The sequence below is a fragment of the Staurois parvus genome, unplaced genomic scaffold (assembly GCF_062004578.1).
Source record: "Staurois parvus isolate SC_StPar_1 unplaced genomic scaffold, SC_StPar_1.0 ptg000011l, whole genome shotgun sequence".
NCBI lineage: Eukaryota > Metazoa > Chordata > Amphibia > Anura > Ranidae > Staurois > Staurois parvus.
In genome coordinates this window covers 32915033-32932841 of record NW_028317807.1, presented here as the reverse complement: position 1 = coordinate 32932841, position 17809 = coordinate 32915033, and the positions used below count along the sequence as shown (strand labels likewise).

The 17809-nt window shown below is 41.1% G+C and overlaps 1 protein-coding gene across 1 annotated transcript in view; it reads right to left on the bottom strand.

The window, feature by feature from the left end:
- The window catches only part of SPAG16 (sperm associated antigen 16), a 1274471-nt gene that overhangs the window by 375089 nt on the left and 881573 nt on the right, over positions 1–17809 (bottom strand). The window contains exon 14 of the mRNA XM_089672306.1: positions 12669–12734. Coding sequence (XP_089528432.1) covers positions 12669–12734 — 66 coding nt within the window. The remainder of the gene's footprint in view (positions 1–12668; positions 12735–17809) is intronic.

The following is a 17809-nucleotide window of genomic DNA, read 5'->3' as shown; positions in this document are numbered from 1 at the left end:
CCACCGACCGTTGGCTGTAGGTGTCAGAGGTGACCTGGGAAGAGGAAGACGACCGAGCCAACCAATCAATGACGGCAGGGTTGTCGGTGGAGACACGACCGCTGGATGACACCGGGAGCACTGGCCTCTGGCTGCGAATACTGCTGCCTCGACCCCTTCCTCTGCTGCCACGTCTGCTCGCTCCTAAAACATTGCCTCCTCTGCCACTCCTCTGCATGTTGTCTGACATACTATTTAATTCAACGATTAGGTGTCCCTGAGTAACAATTCTCTGGCACTCAGTAACAATTCTGTCTGTCCCTGAGTATGAATTCTGTGGCCCTGAGTAACAATTCTGTGTCTGTGCGAGTAACAATTCTGTGTCTGTGCAAGTAACAATTTTGTGTCTGTGCGAGTAACAAATCTCTGGCACTCAGTAACAATTCTGTCTGTCCCTGAGTAACAATTCTCTGGCACTCAGTAACAATTCTGTCTGTCCCTGAGTAACAATTCTCTGGCACTCAGTAACAATTCTGTCTGTCCCTGAGTAACAATTCTCTGGCACTCAGTAACAATTCTGTCTGTCCCTGAGTAACAATTCTCTGGCACTCAGTAACAATTCTGTCTGTCCCTGAGTATGAATTCTGTGGCCCTGAGTAACAATTCTGTGTCTGTGCGAGTAACAATTCTGTGTCTGTGCAAGTAACAATTTTGTGTCTGTGCGAGTAACAAATCTCTGGCACTCAGTAACAATTCTGTCTGTCCCTGAGTAACAATTCTCTGGCACTCAGTAACAATTCTGTCTGTCCCTGAGTAACAATTCTCTGGCACTCAGTAACAATTCTGTCTGTCCCTGAGTATGAATTCTGTGGCCCTGAGTAACAATTCTGTGTCTGTGCGAGTAACAATTCTGTGTCTGTGCAAGTAACAATTTTGTGTCTGTGCGAGTAACAATTCTCTGGCACTCAGTAACAATTCTGTCTGTCCCTGAGTAACAATTCTCTGGCACTCTAACAATTCTGTCTGTCCCTGAGTAACAATTCTCTGGCACTCAGTAACAATTCTGTCTGTCCCTGAGTAACAATTCTCTGGCACTCAGTAACAATTCTGTCTGTCCCTGAGTAACAATTCTCTGGCACTCAGTAACAATTCTGTCTGTCCCTGAGTAACAATTCTCTGGCACTCAGTAACAATTCTGTCTGTCCCTGAGTAACAATTCTCTGGCACTCAGTAACAATTCTGTCTGTCCCTGAGTATGAATTCTGTGGCCCTGAGTAACAATTCTGTGTCTGTGCGAGTAACAATTCTGTGTCTGTGCAAGTAACAATTTTGTGTCTGTGCGAGTAACAATTCTCTGGCACTCAGTAACAATTCTGTCTGTCCCTGAGTAACAATTCTCTGGCACTCAGTAACAATTCTGTCTGTCCCTGAGTAACAATTCTCTGGCACTCAGTAACAATTCTGTCTGTCCCTGAGTATGAATTCTGTGGCCCTGAGTAACAATTCTGTGTCTGTGCGAGTAACAATTCTGTGTCTGTGCAAGTAACAATTTTGTGTCTGTGCGAGTAACAATTCTCTGGCACTCAGTAACAATTCTGTCTGTCCCTGAGTAACAATTCTCTGGCACTCAGTAACAATTCTGTCTGTCCCTGAGTAACAATTCTCTGGCACTCAGTAACAATTCTGTCTGTCCCTGAGTAACAATTCTCTGGCACTCAGTAACAATTCTGTCTGTCCCTGAGTAACAATTCTCTGGCACTCAGTAACAATTCTGTCTGTCCCTGAGTATGAATTCTGTGGCCCTGAGTAACAATTCTGTGTCTGTGCGAGTAACAATTCTGTGTCTGTGCAAGTAACAATTTTGTGTCTGTGCGAGTAACAAATCTCTGGCACTCAGTAACAATTCTGTCTGTCCCTGAGTAACAATTCTCTGGCACTCAGTAACAATTCTGTCTGTCCCTGAGTAACAATTCTCTGGCACTCAGTAACAATTCTGTCTGTCCCTGAGTATGAATTCTGTGGCCCTGAGTAACAATTCTGTGTCTGTGCGAGTAACAATTCTGTGTCTGTGCAAGTAACAATTTTGTGTCTGTGCGAGTAACAATTCTCTGGCACTCAGTAACAATTCTGTCTGTCCCTGAGTAACAATTCTCTGGCACTCTAACAATTCTGTCTGTCCCTGAGTAACAATTCTCTGGCACTCAGTAACAATTCTGTCTGTCCCTGAGTAACAATTCTCTGGCACTCAGTAACAATTCTGTCTGTCCCTGAGTAACAATTCTCTGGCACTCAGTAACAATTCTGTCTGTCCCTGAGTATGAATTCTGTGGCCCTGAGTAACAATTCTGTGTCTGTGCGAGTAACAATTCTGTGTCTGTGCAAGTAACAATTTTGTGTCTGTGCGAGTAACAATTCTCTGGCACTCAGTAACAATTCTGTCTGTCCCTGAGTAACAATTCTCTGGCACTCAGTAACAATTCTGTCTGTCCCTGAGTAACAATTCTCTGGCACTCAGTAACAATTCTGTCTGTCCCTGAGTATGAATTCTGTGGCCCTGAGTAACAATTCTGTGTCTGTGCGAGTAACAATTCTGTGTCTGTGCAAGTAACAATTTTGTGTCTGTGCGAGTAACAATTCTCTGGCACTCAGTAACAATTCTGTCTGTCCCTGAGTAACAATTCTCTGGCACTCAGTAACAATTCTGTCTGTCCCTGAGTAACAATTCTCTGGCACTCAGTAACAATTCTGTCTATCCCTGAGTATGAATTCTGTGGCCCTGAGTAACAATTCTGTGTCTGTGCGAGTAACAATTCTGTGTCTGTGCAAGTAACAATTTTGTGTCTGTGCGAGTAACAATTCTCTGGCACTCAGTAACAATTCTGTCTGTCCCTGAGTAACAATTCTCTGGCACTCAGTAACAATTCTGTCTGTCCCTGAGTAACAATTCTCTGGCACTCAGTAACAATTCTGTCTGTCCCTGAGTATGAATTCTGTGGCCCTGAGTAACAATTCTGTGTCTGTGCGAGTAACAATTCTGTGTCTGTGCAAGTAACAATTTTGTGTCTGTGCGAGTAACAATTCTCTGGCACTCAGTAACAATTCTGTCTGTCCCTGAGTAACAATTCTCTGGCACTCAGTAACAATTCTGTCTGTCCCTGAGTAACAATTCTCTGGCACTCAGTAACAATTCTGTCTATCCCTGAGTATGAATTCTGTGGCCCTGAGTAACAATTCTGTGTCTGTGCGAGTAACAATTCTGTGTCTGTGCAAGTAACAATTTTGTGTCTGTGCGAGTAACAATTCTCTGGCACTCAGTAACAATTCTGTCTGTCCCTGAGTAACAATTCTCTGGCACTCAGTAACAATTCTGTCTGTCCCTGAGTAACAATTCTCTGGCACTCAGTAACAATTCTGTCTGTCCCTGAGTATGAATTCTGTGGCCCTGAGTAACAATTCTGTGTCTGTGCGAGTAACAATTCTGTGTCTGTGCAAGTAACAATTTTGTGTCTGTGCGAGTAACAATTCTCTGGCACTCAGTAACAATTCTGTCTGTCCCTGAGTAACAATTCTCTGGCACTCAGTAACAATTCTGTCTGTCCCTGAGTAACAATTCTCTGGCACTCAGTAACAATTCTGTCTATCCCTGAGTATGAATTCTGTGGCCCTGAGTAACAATTCTGTGTCTGTGCGAGTAACAATTCTGTGTCTGTGCAAGTAACAATTTTGTGTCTGTGCGAGTAACAATTCTCTGGCACTCAGTAACAATTCTGTCTGTCCCTGAGTAACAATTCTCTGGCACTCAGTAACAATTCTGTCTGTCCCTGAGTAACAATTCTCTGGCACTCAGTAACAATTCTGTCTGTCCCTGAGTATGAATTCTGTGGCCCTGAGTAACAATTCTGTGTCTGTGCGAGTAACAATTCTGTGTCTGTGCAAGTAACAATTTTGTGTCTGTGCGAGTAACAATTCTCTGGCACTCAGTAACAATTCTGTCTGTCCCTGAGTAACAATTCTCTGGCACTCAGTAACAATTCTGTCTGTCCCTGAGTAACAATTCTCTGGCACTCAGTAACAATTCTGTCTATCCCTGAGTATGAATTCTGTGGCCCTGAGTAACAATTCTGTGTCTGTGCGAGTAACAATTCTGTGTCTGTGCAAGTAACAATTTTGTGTCTGTGCGAGTAACAATTCTCTGGCACTCAGTAACAATTCTGTCTGTCCCTGAGTAACAATTCTCTGGCACTCAGTAACAATTCTGTCTGTCCCTGAGTAACAATTCTCTGGCACTCAGTAACAATTCTGTCTGTCCCTGAGTAACAATTCTCTGGCACTCAGTAACAATTCTGTCTGTCCCTGAGTAACAATTCTCTGGCACTCAGTAACAATTCTGTCTGTCCCTGAGTAACAATTCTGTCTGTCCCTGAGAATGAATTCTGTGGCCCTAAGAATTCTCTGGCACTCAGTAACAATTCTGTCTGTCCCTGAGTAACAATTCTCTGGCACTCAGTAACAATTCTGTCTGTCCCTGAGTAAAAATTCTGTGGCCCTAATAACGTTTCTGTGGCCCTAAGTAACAATTCTCTGGCACTGAGTAACAATTCTGTCTGTCCCTGAGTATGAATTCTGTGGCCCTAACTAGCGTTTCTTTGTCCCTAAATAACGATTCTGTGGCCCTCATTAACAAGTCTGTGTCCCTGAGTAATGGTTCTCTGTCCCTAAGTAACTTCTCTCTGTCCCCAATTCTCGTTTCTGTGGCCCTAACTCTGTCCCTGTCCCTAGTACAGAGCGGTCTGCCTCTGTTCAATGACTGCAGGCAAATGAAGATTTCCAAAATGGCCGCTATATATACCTCGACCATTACACAGTGCTGGCTGGCTGGCTGCTGATTGGCTGATGCGATCACATGTCGTTGAGGAATGCATTATGGGGCAGCGCGCCTTGTCTGCGCGCCTTCCCCGACATCCCCGCTCCGTCGCCGCACATGTCAGCCGCCATTTTCGGAAAAATTTCGATTCGCGCGTCCGAATTAGGCTGTTTTTCGGATTCGGCACGAATCGAAATTTTTCCGATATTCGACTCGAATTCCACTTCGGATGCTTCGATTCGCTCATCTCTAATCATTATGAATACGTTCATACCTTTTAGATTCACCATTGCTAGACTGAAATAAATTCTCATCACTCAATTCAGATACAGTCTGGTCCACCAGAGCAACACCACAGTTATCCTGGGTTACCTTAACCACCGTTGCTAGGGGAGATAACACATCCTGCTTAGTGGTCACCCCTACTACATTTAATTCACCATTCTGTTTATATGACATTGGTACAACCCCAATATCAGTACTCTCCACATTGACATTTTTAACCGTTGCCTCCCCACTAAAAGCATTATACAGAGGCAAGTCTTTCTCACAATCACCAGCAGTGGGTTTCCCAACTGGGAGTATCCCATATTTATAGCAGAGTGTCTCAAGTTCAGTCTCAAGCAGTGCATTAGTGTCTCTCACATTTATCTCAAAAGTACCAGTCTTACCCACCACTGTAACAGGCTTCACCTTCACTTGAGTGCGTGGAATCTGGATCCTTTCTGTCATCTCCTCTGCTGGGCTTTGGCCAGCCAGTTCATCCATGCAGCTATAGGATGATACTGTGGCAGGCACTTCTGACTCCTTGGCACCCCCTGCAGGCAAAACAGGTACTTCACTGTTGCTAGAGGTGGCTGCCAACATTTTTAAACATGAATCTGGGCTTGCAGATGAAGACTTTTGCCCAGTAGCACTCTCATCAGTGGTATTCCATAATCGGGGGCAGGTAAAGATACCATGCCCAAACTGACCACATTCCAGGCAGGGTATGGTTCCACCGACAACCTTCTTGGGATATGGAACCACATCTCCCTTGTAGCCCCTTCTCCTGGTTGGCAGGCTTTCTCCTGTTGCTATGGGAGATGGCACTCTCCCAGCTGAAATTTGTGGGTTCCTCCAGATGCGCTGAACTCTCATCTCTGCGTTGCCACAATCCTCTGTAGATGACACTTCTCTCACAGGGTCCGCAGGCCTGAAGTCACATGTGTTGCTATGGGCAACCACATTCTTCTGAAACTTTTGGGCAGCCTGCTGCTCCTTCCTGGAACTCCAAGCAGGCTTCCCAATTGCATACCCAGACATTTGTCTGGTTCTGTCACCTTGTACTGGAAGCTGGGATAAAGGGCACTTGGAGACAGTGTGCCCCCATTCACTGCACCGCAAACAGCGCTCTTGCGGCAGTATCTTGGCCGAACTTCCAACACTGCATCCTCTTTCAGGCTTAGTACTCTGCACACAGAAAACTGGTTTCCTTTCACCAGCATTGCCAGGGACAACAGCATGCACTTCCCACTGTGGCAAACTCTGTGCAGCCATGTATGGGGCTTGTTCTGGTGGTAACAACCCCTCCAGCCACAGGGCTCTGTCTCTCATTTCAGAAAAGCTTGCTTCTTTTTTGAGTTTTGACCGCCCCATCTTTGCAGTCACTCCACAACACTTTTGCACAGTCCAGGTACACAATGGAGCACTGTCTCTTTAAGGCAAGTTCCTTTTCTCTTGCAGGATCTCCTCACCTGCACACACTGATAGTGCAGAGTCATGCACCAAACACAGTTCAACACATGAACTTACTTCCTTGCTGGGATCTCTAGTTCTGCCTGCATCCTCCACCATATGTGGGAACTCGCTTCAAGTGGTAGAGCTCTTCTTCAACACACAGCAACTCGCATCTGTTTAAGGGCCTTTTTGCCCAATTTTATTTACAAGAAAGTTCAAATAAACAAGAATTCTTCCCACGCAGGGGTATCCATCATCAAGCAAATTAATAGTATTCAGCCTCCTGGCTTGCAAGCAGTTTTAAGTCTGCCTCCTGCAGACTCTTCCCAAAATATAGCACCAGCACACAGCTAGTCTGGCTTCCACCTGACCCCAAGGCAGAGACCTCCTGCCTGCCGTTGTGGAGCCCTCCTGACTCCGTTTGCAGGGGTGGAGCCCGCCTGACTCCTAACTGCTGGGGTGGAGCCCAGAACTATGGTTAGGCCTCTACAAAAAGGTCTGCACACACCTGTGCAATCAGTGTGCTGGGGGTTCTCAAAACATGGACCCCGGATTGGAGATTTCATCCCTCCCAGATCTCTTCGAAATCTCCAGGCTCCAGATCCCAAAACAAACTTACTGAATAAATGAGGAAACCGAAAAGTCAGTTTCCTCTGCAATACATTAACTCTCTGGAGCCCCTCAACCTGCCTGGTTGAGAATCCAGGGTTTTCGACTTGAGTTTGACCGTGGCAGGACACCGCACTGCCACACTAGCTATGTTGTAATCTGAACAGCTTGACTAGATGTTCATCCTGTCTCTTTTTGGTCTAAATAAAGACTTTATTAAAGACAACACATCAAATTGACATGTCACAGTAAAGCCTCTGAAAATACAACATCCAACATAATATTTCACCTGTTGACCACTGAAAGGATGGTATTTCAATATAGTTATAAACATTATTTAAAGTGGATGTATCTATTTATTTTATTCCATTAGTTAAACTACATTTTATTTTTCATTCATCCAGTGGGTTGAACAAAAAAACACTGACAGATCCCCACATCCACCATGTAGATGCAGGGATCTTTCCTACTGCTTAACTGAACAAGCTGAAAGTATAACTAAAGGCAAAACTTTTTTTCAGTTTTGGATAGAGTGCAGAAAGATTAGAATGCTTGTCAGTTTTCATTGTTGTCTGTGCCCCTGTTAAGGAGATTCACCCTTTCTGTATGTCCTGTTTACTTTCATCATTGAAAGCAAAAGTAAAAGAAAATCCTAAATTTTGGGTTGTCACTAAAACAGTAATAGCGGGGAAATCTTTCAATGGGGGCACCGTTCTGGTGAACCAGGGGTCCCTAATGAATTTACTTAATTTGTAGGAATTTTCTCTCACTTCCTGTTTTGACTATGTAACAGGAAGTGAAGGGAAATCTCCACAATGGGACACAGATGGCAAAAACAAGTATGACAGGGGTTATAACCCTCCCTTGCTCTGTCCAAAATGAAGAAAAAAAAAAGATTTGCCTATAATTTTACTTGAAGTTAGAGTATGAATATCTACTATGCACAGCTGCACAAGATTGACTGTGCACCAATTTTAGTAAATCTTCCCCATAGAGTTGAAAGGAAGAGGGCAGCTATGACTTTGCTTCTTGACCAACTAAAGACATCTTGATCATAGCAGAGGCATGCGCCAACTATTGGAACTGAAGGAAATCTATAATTTATAGTTAATTAATTGTGCATATTATTGTTGTGCTGTATGCATCAACTAGGGTAGGGTTGATCGTGTAAGCATGCATATGGCTATATTAACTGGTTTCCTCTATGCCTTTTAACCAATTTAAATTTCTGTACAATTATAACAAAGAATAAAAAATGAATGGAAGACCACACAAGGACATTTTAGGCACTCAACACCTGTTTAAAACATATAACAACATGATTTAAAAAAGTCTCAGTCATTTACAATGATAGCATTAAAAACCATGAGCACACTCTATGTTAAGGTAGGATATTCCAGTATATATTCCTGAGACTTAGATGGCGTTATATGGGGTTTCCATTAATCCTTCAAATTTTTGCTCAACATGTTTCATGGAGATGGATTCGTATGGCACCTTTGACGCACTTCAAATACAGACCACATAAGCGGAACTATCATGGTGGTGGATATACACAAACACCAAACAACGACCAGACAGCTTTCAACAATTCAATCTTAACATTGGTGTTTCAAATAGGACAGGTGATGGGACAACTATCAAACTTGGTAATACACACAATACATGCTTGGGCTCTACAGCGGCACACGCATTACAACTGATGATTTTCCCAGGCAAATAAAGATATTTATGCTATTAATTCTAGAATGTGTTGCTGGGCCATTGCAGAATAAGCCACTGACACAACCACAGACACCCTTTTCATTAATTCCTTTACATTTTTTAGGCCTGACCCAACTCCCCAAGCAGGGAAGACAAAGCACTATGGACATCTACCCACTACAGACAGGTCAACAACTGAGTACACCTTCAATAATTCCCGGTCTTCCTTCAATGCAGATCTGTTATTATTCTAACTCTAATGCAGAGTGTTATTAATCTAAGCTTGTTCAAATTAACAGCAGACGAACATTCAGTCCTAGCATTAGGACTAAGCTTTTGTCCTACAATGTCACTAGATAAATATGAAACTATTACAGATGTATATCTTTTTGCAAGAAATTTAACATTTAAGTTTATGTTTGATGAGGACAGAAAGTGAAGAAAACAAGAGAAAGAATTCACCGAAAAAATAAAACTTTACCATGCAGGATTTTAGAGTCCTGTGTGACCTTATTCTGCTGTTATTACCTTATTCTGTGGAGGAAAACAATGAAGATAATAACATACTGCAGTAGAGCAGATTCCTCCTAGTAATGAGACCCAATCATCTACTTAGTTAAGACTCATCTAAGACCAAATCAGAAAAATGTCCTGAATTGTTAACTAATCCTAACATCTGGGTCTTTTTGACAGAGATGGTTAGGAAAATTAAACAAATTACCCTAGGATTGAGACTTTTTAAAATTATGTATCAATAAAATTGTTTTAAACAAGTATTGAGTGCCTAAAAAGTCCATGTGTGGTCTTCTATCATTATTATTATTATTGTTTTATATAAATGAATTACCTTGAATTAGAATGCAGCATAGTCTTTGCATTTACAGGTCTATACATCAACCACCCAGTGGCTACTCGCTCCCTTGTAATTTACAACTTTCTGTACATGTTTTTTACATCTTTAATTAAGTAAATACACCCTTTTTACACCTGATTTTGTGTAAATACATATACTTTATTGAAGACTGCTGTATAACCAGAAATTAATATTTAGACAAAGCAACCCAGGAGCCTATTCATTTGAATGGGCTGCTGAACACACCAAAAAGGTGTATACGTTATTTTTAGTAACACCACAAAGCAAGGTTGTCTATTACCATGCATTGTGGTGTGCTGCAACACAGTTGTGTTGGTGGCTTACATTTTGGTGTCATTTAGAACAAATCAGCAAAGAATGTAAGCTTTGCGGATTGCAGTGCTGTAGCTCTGAGAAGGCCGGGGCATGTCGGAATCACTTTACAGATCTTCAACACCTTGGGTTTTCATGCAAGTGTTGTGAGTCCAATTTTTTTTTTACAGTACAGTACAGTAGAACTTTACAACAAACCATTAGCTATGTAAAGAGTGAATATGCGAGCGCTATCCAAAAGAAAAATAGCCGCTGAAACACCAAAAAAGGTAACCAAACAGAACCTTCCAATGTAAATCGCAAATATAAAGGTGCAGAGCTAAACACTAAATATGCAGCATAGATCTCGTCAATCGATTAAAAGAAAAATGAGAAAATGCAGTCTCTTTAAAATAGTGCAACATGAGAAAGTTAATAACGTGCTCAGTACATAGGTATAGATTTCCAGCAATAATAGATAGTTTGTGGGAATAAACCAATATAAACCAATATAAAATGTACAGATAAATAAATAGATAAAATTTGTGCATAAATGATGTCACCAATCGGTGAATAAAGTGCAAAAAAGTCGCAGATGTATTGCCCACGTGAGGATCCTGAATGATCCCGATAAGCGTGCTTGGAGGGTTACTTCTCATGTTGCACTATTTTAAAGAAACCATTAGCTATGCTGAATGCTTGAAGGACTAGTTTGCCTTAAATTACTTCTGTCCATTGGAAAATATTTTAATACCTGTTAGATCATAAGGGAGTAAAGGTCTGGGCAAGCAACTGCATACACAATTGAGATATGCACTGTATTTGCTTGAAATTTTGCTAAGCCGTTCTTGTGATACACACACCTCTGCTAGTCCAGACAATCACTCAGTAACCTCCTACTTTAACCTTGCTAATTTCTAGGTAGGATTTACTACCTCATTGCTCCATGTTGAGTTGAGTGGAGGAATTTCTGCTCACTGAACAGGAGTGATGATGCTTACTCACTGTCCAATGAGGAAGCTAGAGAGCTGACACAAGAAACTTAATTACTGAACCAGGAAGATTATTGCTTAAAGAAGAAGTAGGGACACAATTCTTTTGGCCCGATCTCCCCTGTGGGTCATATGAGTGCACTATGTTCTGTACTCCTCTGACTTGTTTTCAGCTGATGTCACAGAGCTGGTCCAGGCTCTGAAAAGATCCTGACTTTAATGTCAGGAGCCACCGACATGCCTGGACCGGCAGCCTCTCAGTCAGCCGATGAGAGCCTGAGCCAGTTGTTCCTACTCCCTTCACAGCCTGGAGTTCAAGTGATCATTAGGGGGGCAGAGTAGAGACCTGGTGACTGACAGTAACCGCTCTCTGCTCAGTGAAGACCAAGAACTAAGTGATGAGCAGTCTTTGATCTTTCGGTTCTCAGTTTTAGAAGTGACGAGGGAGAGATGCAGCATTGGACTGATGCTACATCCACCTAGCGAGTATAAATGTTTTTTTTTTTTTTTTACAATCCCGAACTTCTCTTTTAATAAGGAACTCTGTCTGCAGATGCAAAGTGAAAATGTGTGTTATAAAAAATTATACTTTAGCAGGTAAAACAGTAACATATACAGTACTTTATGCATTTCAAATCTATATTTAGAGGATTTACTTAGAAGTTTGCTTTAAGACCTTCATTGCAACAGTTTTGGTAATATTACAGCATAAAATAAAATGTAAAAAATGGGGGAAACACAACAAAACATTTGCACCACTTTTCTGCAGGTATGGCAATTTAAAAAATTCTATGCAAAAATCACCAAAATGTGCAACAGATTCCGGTAATTCTTTGGCTGCACCAAATTAAAAAAAAAATACCTTCAGTTCAGAGATAACAAAATTGGAGGTATTTAAGGCCAACTCTAAGTTGGCATACAGAGAAAGGCAGAGTGCAGGTACAAAGAATTTCCAAAGACTTGCACTGAAAGCTGCTGAACAATAAGACCACTATTAGACCCCATTTAGAAACCACGCAGTGGAATTGAGCATTCCCTCTCATGACTTTTAAAGCGTGATTTACACATGGAAAAGAGCGTCATGCATAGGGCAGCCCCTTTCACTTCAATGGACTGCCCTAAGCAAATTTGTCACCCAAAAAAAGCTCCGGCTCCTTTATGGGCGACAAGCTTAGTGCACTTTTTAAGCATGCATTTTGTCGCCATTGCCACGTGATTCCGTCATGTGACAATCGTAGCAGAATCACACCGCGTTTAGGGTGCCATTAAGAAAAATGGGACCCAAATGCATATTGCTAGTTGTGCCATGATTTAGAACCGTGAGCAGAATCGCGATGATTCTGCCCATGATTTCAAATTGCCTAATAAGAACAGGGCCTTATTGTTTGCTATGCAATACATTTCTTTTGTACATATGGGCTGTAGGGGAGGGATATTGCAAGAAGCCCAGTAGTTTCTCGCTCTGACATTTGCAGCAGAACTACACAGCTGATATCTTTCATTAGGAGTTTAAAATTGCTGTAGTAGGCAGCTTTTTTGTGAGTACCTCTTACGCAGGTTACGCATGCCTTTGTTTACTTATCAGCATTGTAGGTGGAGACAGGGTCTCTTTAAATACACATTTTCTATTTCTTACCTTCATGTTAAATGTGGCACAGTTACACGAATGGAGGTGACCGTAGAAGGTCTGAGCACACACACCCTGAAAAACAAGACGGTACATTTTATCAGTGCTTTTTACATAATGAACCACCAACTCAAGGACATGTTGTCATGATTTCTTTCTGTCTGTTGTATTCTTGTTCAGTACTGCAAGTTACAATAGAAAAGACCATTTTAAGCCCTGTACAGGGTTATATAAAAGTAAGACTGAATACGTTGTTAAAACCAGGTTAGCTTTTTATAGTGCACTGTTGGTTTATATCGTCTAGTCATATTTGTAGATTTATTGACAGATAGTTTCCCTGTACGTTGCTGCCAGTAAGAAGCCTTTAGATCCCTCCATGCAGTACTCATAAAACAACAAATAAACCTAACCTCCAAGAAAGACACATGTATAACTGGAAGGGATGATCCATTATGTATATTGCGTATTGTATATTATGTATGTTTTATTTAGATCTCTTTGATTGTAGATTTCAGTATAGTGTAAAAGTGGAATATCTATAAAAAAGGCATACTCCTCTGGCATTCAGACCTGCTTCTCACAGCATGAGTGGATGACAGAAGACTTTTGAAAGTGGATTGTTTGGCCATGTATTTGGTGCACAAACAACGTGTGTGCTGCTGGCACTGTGGTAGCAATGCAAGTGATGGAGAAGCTTTGGTAGTGTATCAGAGAGTGTGTAAGCCAAGAGTAGGAAAAAAGACCAGAAGTTTGTTTGAAATGCAAAAGCAGCACCAGTGTCATTTTAACCAGTGTCCAGCATTCAGAGAAAATAGTAAATGATTTAGGCTGTAAACTGACAGCTTGTTAAGATATGATTTGAGGAATTACTATAATCTGGAGACAGAATTAAAGTGATGCGTACTACTAAGGTGATAAAGGCAACCTTTAAACATTTGACAAAAACTAAATGTGGATAACAACATTTTTATTGCCGAACGGTAACAGATTATATAGAAAGGCAGCCTAAAGAAACGCTCCAACCCTACACAAGGGTGACACAAACATCATAGAAGCAGTGGCTATACTAAGTTTTTAAACTGTGGTAGGCCAGAATTCTCTTTTAGCACAATCTCCAAGCTTACTATTTCCTCTGAGAAACCTAAATATCAATATCCTAACCTATCACCCAAAAGGAAATTATTGTTACTAAAGTTAACGGTGAGCAATAGTTCCATCTCATGGGGAACAACCTGCTGCCTGTTGCTTAATGCACACCCATTATATCATAGGCCACAGCAGCCTTCCTTCTCAGCCAAAGGGAAAACCTAAATATCAATATCTTAACCTATCATCCAAAAGAAAAATATTGTTACTAAAGTTAACGGTGAGCAATAGTTCCATCTCATGGGGAACAGCCTGCTGTCTGTTCCTTAATGCACAACCATTATATGGTAAGCAGAAATTATTTGGTGCTGTTTAACATTTTCCATTGTGGTATGTGGTAAGGTGTTGGCAGCTGTATATAGAGATTGGCTATTTAGAGTATGGGAGGACTATATAGACATTATACGATAAACCTTCCAAAGGTGGAATGACATTCATAAGAAGGAACATACTTTTTACTTTTCTCCACAATATGGATTGGGCACTCACACATGGTCATTCAATTAGAAGAAAAACTTCAAAACTCAGATTATGTATGGGTATCCTAAAACTGATTGGTTTCACAAAATAATTTTGGTCCCCATACAGATGTTTGAGGTATGCTATAGTGCTGAACTATTAAACACATCATAAATCGGTTTACGTATATCCTTTCTTCCTCTGTTGCTTCACTGGCATCAAGTCAGGTAGACAGGTGTGTCCTTAAAATGTATCTAAATCCCAATCCATAAATGTAATATATTGCTAACAGTCCTTGGATGTGATCGCCACTTTAGTTTTCTGTTTTTAGTTTTTTTCTCATTTATTTTCACCTGGTGAGCTTCCTGTCATAGGGTGTCTTCTCAATGGAGACACACATGGACAACAGTATTGCCTGAAGGAGGTAGCGTTAGATGAATTAGTAGATTTAGATGGACTTTACATAAGTGACCAACAAACTAAAGTCTAACTCCAGCTAACACTTTTTAAGCAGATAGAAAAACATTTTTTTTTCTCTTTATGATAAAGGTTTCAACTAAATAAATAAAAGCTGACTATTGTAAATGACCTTTTCAGTGGTTAATAGTTTGTCTCAACCCTCTAACAACCACTTTTGTTGAACAGGTTGGTCTATTGAAGAAATTTGAAAAAAAAAAACAGACTTATTAGCTACATTATCAGGTGAAAATAAATGAAAAAAAATTAAAGAAAAAAGAAAATGAATGCAGCCACCACATGGAATGGTAAGCTGCAATAAATACAAGTTTTGCTTTTTGGTTCATATACGCTTTAAACTGCACATATTTAATTCCAATAGACTGCCATGCAGAATATGTAGTTTGCCATGTAGACTATGTAGTTTGTGCAATGCAAGTTACAGCACTGTACTGCATTTGTATACAAGCTTTTGACAGACAACTTGTCAGGTTAAAGTGAATTCTCTATAGCACCACAATCAAAAGACATGGGCAATTTAGCTAGGCTAGTAAAACTGAAAGCTAAAATGAACAAAGTTAAGGTCACAAAAGTACTGGGCCTGAAGGAATCATCATTTAAAAAAGTAGGATTAATACTGAGGCAAAACTCAGAGCAACTTAGTTATTGAACTGCAGGAAGGGGAATGTATATATATAAAAAATCAGTTTAAGATTGGCTATTCTAGCTTGATAGAGCTATGTCTGCACAGAACTCTGATGGTAGACTAAGATCTAGGAATACAAAAAGACAAGAGAAAATGTAAATAAATAAAAATAAAATCAAATACATATATACATATATATATATAAAATGAAGCACAGGAAAAGTTTAGTTTGTGTCCATTGTTGCAACCTGCATAAACAAAACCTAGCTATCCTAACAACTATCCTGCTAATTCACAGCAGAAGAGGTGGGAAGATAAAAGGGAGCTTACCTTACTGGGAATGCTGCAAAGGTGTAAGCTCTGCATCAACGCCTTATTGCTACACATTTAAAGCAAAAATTCATGCAGATTTTAAAAAAGAACAAAGTATATCTAAACCCAAGAATGGAATTGTAATATTTAGCAGTTTACTAGACCTCCAATGCGGTGGTTGCATTAGTTTTTTTATTTAAGGGGCAAGTACTTTTTCTGCAAGTACAGAAAAAGACCTATGTATTCCTGTTAGGAATCATGCATCCTGTGGACTGAACTTAAATTTCAAACAATGTTAGCACATTTTTCAGCTGTCTTACAGTGGTGTCACCCTACTGGGTTATTAGCAGAATTGCTAGAAAAAAGAAAAACCTGAAGAAAAGAGATCTAATGCAACCCCCACTGGTAGGCTTCAATATATTAAAACCTCAGATATGCTGAAAAGCTCTATTAAACTGTCAGTTTTTAAGCACTTTCAGCAGCTGATTTAATTACTTACTGGCTTTGAAGCGTCTATCTTTTAATCCTAATGCAAGTTTAGAGTGGTTCTAAAGTCAAAAGATTTTTTACTTTAATGCATTATCTGCATTAAGTTAAAAAAACCTTCCACTAGCTGTTCCTCCCTCCCCACTCCCCACACATTCCTGTCACCTATCTTGATCCTGAGCTGTGCCAGTCTGCAGCAGTGCCTGTCTTTCTTCCTGCTCTCACAGGACCGACTGAGAGCAATGGGAATCATAGACTCTTGCTGCTGTCATTCAAATCCTACGAGGGAGTGGGGGGCGTGGCCAAGCAGCACTGTATGTGTCTATAGACACACACAACCTGTCTTGGGAGCACACCTGCATGTGTGCCCCCATAGTACACAGCTTGCTAAGAGGGAAACTTGAAGGAGAGGAGAAGTGTCAATGGGAGAACCTCGAAGGGGAGATAAAGGGCAGCTCTGTGCAATATCCTTGCAAAGATCAGATAAATGTAAACTTCCTTTTTATTATAGGGAAAAATACCATTTTAAGCTGGTGCCATGACTGCTGTCCTGGGTTTGCTGTTTCAGGGTGACTCCCCTATTTCATTCCCCTCCCCCCTCCCTTCTTCAAGTGAATAGACTGGCTCAATACTGCCCTGTGTATTGTTAGCTCTTTCCTGTAAGGACCAGAAGTTGAGAAAAGCAACGCTGAGAGAGCAGGAGTCAGCAGAATTGCCTACTGTAAACAGCGAAAAACTGGGGTAAGAATTTTAACAAATTGTTTACTAGGCATTGTTTAATTTAATGTGCTTAACCACTTGCCATCTGCCCTATAGCATATTTATTGCTACAGGATGGACGTTCTGTGCAAAATCACGCATACAAACGTGATTTTTCACTTCTGCAGTAGGTGGCACGTGTGCACTGCAGCAGTGCTGCTTCTGCTGTGACTAACGGTTCACGTAAGTGCGGGTAGTGCAGCTGTGGGTCCGCACAAAAATCCGTGCAGCCGCACCACTCTAATGGCACGCCAACCACACTGGAAAACGCAACTGTACTGAGATCCGAGGTTCCTGTGCGATCTGCTTTTTCAGAAGAAGTGCAGGGACTTCTTCCCTAAGTGTCATGGGGCACGGGAGTCCATTCAAATGAATGGGCTCTCGTGCCCATGTAAAACGTGGCCCGCATGGCCGTATATATGTGAACCAGGGGGGATGGCCAATGCATGAGTGCTGGCACCTGTTAATCACTGAGGAGACTAACAGGACAGAGCGATGATCTGCTAGATTTTCTTTTCCTGCAAAGCAGGGAATAAAATCTAGCAGATTGCCTAGTAAAAAACACCTTACTGTGTACACAAAACACATAGCTAGGCACACAGTTAACCCCTTTGATCACCCTAGATGTTTAACCCCTTCCCAACCAGTGTCATTAATACAGTGTGACAGTGTATATGTTTAGCACTAATTACTGTATTAGTGTCAATAGTTCCCACAAAGTGTCAGCTAGTGTCAGACTGTCCATTGCAATATAGCAGCCCTGCTATAAGTCGCTGATAGCCACCATTAAAAGTATATTATTAGAAAAAACTCCTGTATATATACTATAGTTTGTAGATGCTATAACTTGTGCGCAAATTATATAAATGCTTATTGGGATTTTTTT